The sequence below is a fragment of the Cibotium barometz genome, chromosome 65, assembly GCF_041138505.1.
Source record: "Cibotium barometz isolate CiBa-2024 chromosome 65, ASM4113850v1, whole genome shotgun sequence".
In the NCBI taxonomy this organism is placed as follows: Eukaryota; Viridiplantae; Streptophyta; class Polypodiopsida; order Cyatheales; family Cibotiaceae; genus Cibotium; species Cibotium barometz.
In genome coordinates, this window is record NC_141110.1 from 25,514,836 (window position 1) to 25,519,823 (window position 4,988).

Below are 4,988 nucleotides of genomic sequence, written 5' to 3' on the forward strand. Positions count from 1 at the left end.
AGAGAGAGCTGCTACTACTGAGGGAGAGACAGGCATGTGGTGAGATGGACATCTCGATGCATGCAAAGGGGAAGAAGACACGAGGCGTGGCAAATCTCCATCTCAATGCATGCGAAGGGGAAGAAGACACGAGGCATGGAAAATCTGCCTTTTCTTGGATTTTTTAAAGATATAAAAACACTATTTTTTCAAACTACAAATTATAAAACAAATGCAAGATGGATTAATTAATAAATGCACAAAAAGAAAACATTTCGGTTGCTTATTTACCTCATCAAAAAAAAGTTTCATAGATCACTGTCAAAAAATGGTCTGCTATACGGAGAGTGGCGCACGTACGCTACCCATCTTTAGACAACCCCCTCGATCCTCTCAACTGTCCCCTCTCCTCTCCTCTCCTCTCCTTTTTCACAAAAAGCCTACTGCAGCTCCTTCCTTTCCCCCCCCGCCCCTCCACCACCACCACCACCAAGCAAGCAGAGAGCTATGGCACCCAACGGGCTTCCTGTTGCTCGCTACGGAGATTACACCTATGAAGAGCTCGAGCGTGAGCCCTACTGGCCCGACTCCCCGCTTCGCATCTCCATCACAGGCGCCGGTGGCTTCATCGCCTCCCACATCGCCCGCCGCCTCAAGAGTGAAGGCCACTACATCATCGCCTCTGATTGGAAGAAGAACGAGCACATGCAGGAGGACATGTTCTGTGATGAGTTCCATTTGGTGGACCTCCGTGTCATGGACAACTGCCTCGCCGTCTCCAAAGGCGTCGACCATATATTCAACCTCGCCGCCGACATGGGCGGCATGGGGTTCATCCAGTCCAACCACTCAGTCATCATGTACAACAACACCATGATCAGTTTCAACATGCTGGAGGCGTCTCGCATCAACGGCGTCAAGAGGTGAGCTTGTTCTTGTGCTCCTCTATCCTGACTATCACATGGGATGAGGTGTTTGCTGTGGTTTTTTCTCTTCCTTTCAAAAAATTCAGTGCGCTTGTGGATCTGTATTTTGATGTGATGATCTTACAGCCTCCAGCTTTCCATCTCTAGTCCACGCCTGTCTCCCTGTTCTCTCACAGTCTTTCGACTCTTTGATGTGGATGAGGCAAGTCTTGAAGCTCACCCCTATAGCTAGAATGAAACTGTATGTACGTGATTTTGAATGCATGTCATGCTGAAGATCAAGAATTTCTCATCTCCCACATGCACCTGCATGCCCATGCATGGTGGTCGCTATTAGTTCATCTCAAAGCTTTTTCTCTGTATTTCACCGTTGGTATGGTGGCTTTTTTTAATTTTACGTCCCACTGCGGCAGCTGGGGCTAGGGTTCAAGTTCCTACCGATTGACAGGCCAGGTCGATACATCAGTTACTATGAAGTTATTGAGAGTTTGCCTATATATTTTTAAATGCATTTATTTAGTCATGGCAACATGGTGTCCAGCAACGGCAGTCGGGGGGGCTTGAACTCGGGCACCTGTCTAGAGATTCAAAGCCCTTACAAACTGGACCACACAGCCAGGGATAGATTTGTCTCACATCTGAAATAATACTGAACGCTTTGCCTTTTTTTCATAGTGAGAAGTCAATCATGACAACTTGGAACACTGGTCTTACTCTCTTGCTTTGCTGAGTTGAGCAGGTTCTTCTATGCGTCCAGTGCGTGCATTTACCCAGAGTTTAAGCAGCTGGAAACTAATGTCAGTTTGAAGGAGTCAGATGCATGGCCTGCTGAGGTGGGTAAATTATCTCGTGCACACAGAGGTTTTCTTTTATGCAGAATCAAAGGCTCTAAAAGTGGGCTATTCCTATTGCAGCCTCAAGATGCATATGGTTTGGAGAAGTTGGCTTCTGAGGAATTGTGCAAACACTACACTAAAGATTTTGGGATTGAATGCCGAATTGGTCGTTTCCACAACATTTACGGCCCTTTTGGTACTTGGAAAGGTACGTGTACATTTTCTGTCCTTGGTTGCATGCATGGGGACTTAGGGACATGAACTTGATATGTATGCCCTGAGGGAGTTGACGAATCATCCTTTTTGTGCGTCTTTGTCAAGCGACTGGATCACTGAGTAATTGCACATGTTTTTGTTTGTGTATATGCTAAACCATGTCTCTTTTACAGGTGGGCGTGAAAAGGCCCCTGCTGCTTTCTGCAGAAAGGCTCTTACCTCTGTGGATCGATTTGAAATGTGGGGTGATGGGATACAGACAAGGTCGTTCACATTCATAGATGAATGTGTTGAAGGTGTTCTGAGGTAAGTTACCCAGAAAGATTGTGTGCAGGATTAATCTGACTACTATTGTGTCTTCATGGCTTTTGTGACTTGATATCAGTTGATCACCTTCTCTGTTATATAAATTGAGCTTGATGTGTGCTTGCAATGTTTTTCAGGCTGACCAAATCAGACTTTAGAGAGCCTGTGAATATTGGTAGTGATGAGATGGTGAGTATGAATGAAATGGCTGAGATTGTCTTGAGCTTTGAAGACAAGAAGCTGCCTATCCATCACATTCCAGGCCCAGAGGGTGTCAGAGGCCGCAATTCCGACAACACGTTGATCAAGGAAAAGCTGGGCTGGGCCCCATCTATGAAACTGAAGGTGAGAGATAAAGCCAAGGTCTCGTCTTGAATTTTACTTTCACGGATTCACATGTGCATGCCACATGGCCTCCCATCTCACTAATATGTAAATAGCTTGATGAGGGGTTTAAGGATAATAGGTACAGTTGGCTCAAATAGTAGTGCCTGGGAATCCCATCTTAGAAGTAGTGCAGCTGAATCTCAACTAAACTTTAGTTTAGAGAAGAATGGCAGTAAGAGGGGTTTGTGTCGAAAAGTTGATAAAAATACAGTAATAGAAGTGAACAATAGGCACGGGTTTTCATGAAAAGTTCCCTTTGAAATCTCAACTTAATAGTAGTGCATCTGAATCTCAACTGAACTTTGGTTTAGCGAACAATGGCAGTAGAGGGGTTTGTGTAGAAAAGTCCATAGAAATGCAGTAAAAGTAGTGAACAATAGACACTGGTTTCCATGAAAAATTGTGGGTTTGCTATCTCACAACTTGGTGCTTATATTTTCCACAGGATGGCCTGAGGATTACTTACTTCTGGATTAAAGAGCAGATTGAGAAGGAGAAGGCTCAGGGCATAAACTTGGCAGCCTACTCTTCCTCAAAGGTGGTGCAGACCCAAGCACCTGTTCAACTGGGTTCACTTCGTGCAGCAGATGGCAATGAGGGGCTGTGAATGACATCCATCCTATGATTCAGCTTAAATCATTTTGGGGGAAAAAAAGAAATGTATACCGAGGCTGCATTTTGGTTTCTGTTCCACGAGTCCTTAATACATTAAGGCATCCCTGAGGCTCTTCTTCAGTTGATTAGAAAATTAAAATTTCACCTCCCCCAAATGTCTGTTTCATCACTTTGAGTATGCTTGCTTGCTAGTTGTGGGGTATTATTAGAGCATATATTAAGGATGTGGACAATGCACTTTGAAAGGGAAATGGTACGCACAGTTACGTTTCCAAAGGCCAAGTTATATGGCACACATTAAATGCTTCCTAGTAGGTCATGTTCACTTGGTCGTGGGAATAGGGTGGAAGAGTCTCCTTTTGGAGATAGTAGCTAGTCTAAAACATTCATCTTATCTATTATTCAGTAGGTAAACTTCTTGTCTATTGTCTAGCCTTTACACATCTCAAGAAAAGGGAAAAAAATACAAGAATCTATGAATTATGTGCTTTAATTGTAGGTAACTTTGTCATCACTACACTTCCATGGCTCGCTACACTTGTAAAGCAGGGCATAGAGTTTTGTGGATATGATTTTGTAACTTGCTGAAGGATTGGTTGTTGGAAATATATATATATATATATATATAACTATTGTTTCCAAAAAAAAATTCTTCACTTAGATATTAAGAAGAAATAACATGAATTAAATTTAAAAAATTGATTATACAAATTTAACTTGCATTAAATATGAATTTATCTCCATTGTACATTTAATAGAGTAGAGAATTTCATACTTATTCAACATTGAAATCTTGGTAACAATAATAAAATATAAAGGAAGATTTTATTTTATAGTAATTGAAATAATCTAATTTTTAAACTTTGAGGATTCTCTTATCCTCAACTTTTTCACAACCTAGAAAACACAAACAAATACTATACAAGACATCGATCCTCATGTACTTATACATGAAAAGGAGTATATCATTCTTAATAGAGGTGGTTTTACTCGAAGAGTCCCATGAGAAGAGAATGAGCTAACATCTATATGATCATGGATGGCATTAAGACCCTACAAATGGAAAAAAAGTAAGTACACAGAGCAAAATATATTCAAACTATGTGATACTAATCGTCATAGTTTATACTAATGCGTAAAAAGACGAATGTATCATCATTGTTAATAGAGATTATCTTACTTGAGAAGTCCTATGAAAGGAGAAATAGAGAACATCCTTATGAGAGAGAAATGCATCATGATTGTTAAATAGAGATCATCTTACTTCAAAAATCCCATGAGAGGAGAAAGAGCAATATTTTCATGAGAATTGATGGCACTAAGTTCCTACGACTTCTTTTGCTTGCCTTCTTACTATACCAACACTACACCATGCAGTCTCAACAAGCTTCTTACTTCAAGGACCAATTGAATTCTATCCCCAACAAGCTCCAAAGCGTGTGGTAGATTGGTCTCGTCATTGACTGTATCTTTGACTATCCACATCTCTCGAGAACCAGTAACATCTTCACTACCACGAGCTTGGGGATGTGATGATGTGGGCACTATTAGGAATGGGGGTATATTAACCACTTTCTCAATTAACATGTGGTTTGTCCGTCCTCACCTAATGGTAATGATGTGGTCACCATTAGCTAGGGGGTTGTTAAACCACTTCGTCGGTGATTAACATGGGTTTCGCCATGTAATGGAAATCTATCTTTTTGTAAGACAATGCTCGACT

At 41.5% G+C, this 4,988-nt stretch overlaps 1 protein-coding gene across 1 annotated transcript; it reads left to right on the plus strand.

Moving 5' to 3' along the window:
* The first annotated feature begins 302 nt into the window (after positions 1-302).
* Positions 303-3,541, plus strand: LOC147603104 (GDP-mannose 3,5-epimerase 2-like). Its single transcript, XM_086797058.1, has 6 exons — positions 303-902; positions 1,645-1,738; positions 1,820-1,949; positions 2,131-2,263; positions 2,401-2,608; positions 3,096-3,541. Exons 1-6 carry the CDS (start codon positions 487-489, stop codon positions 3,255-3,257), a joined length of 1,143 nt encoding a protein of 380 aa, XP_086653184.1. The 5' UTR covers positions 303-486; the 3' UTR covers positions 3,258-3,541.
* The last annotated feature ends 1,447 nt before the right edge of the window (positions 3,542-4,988 follow it).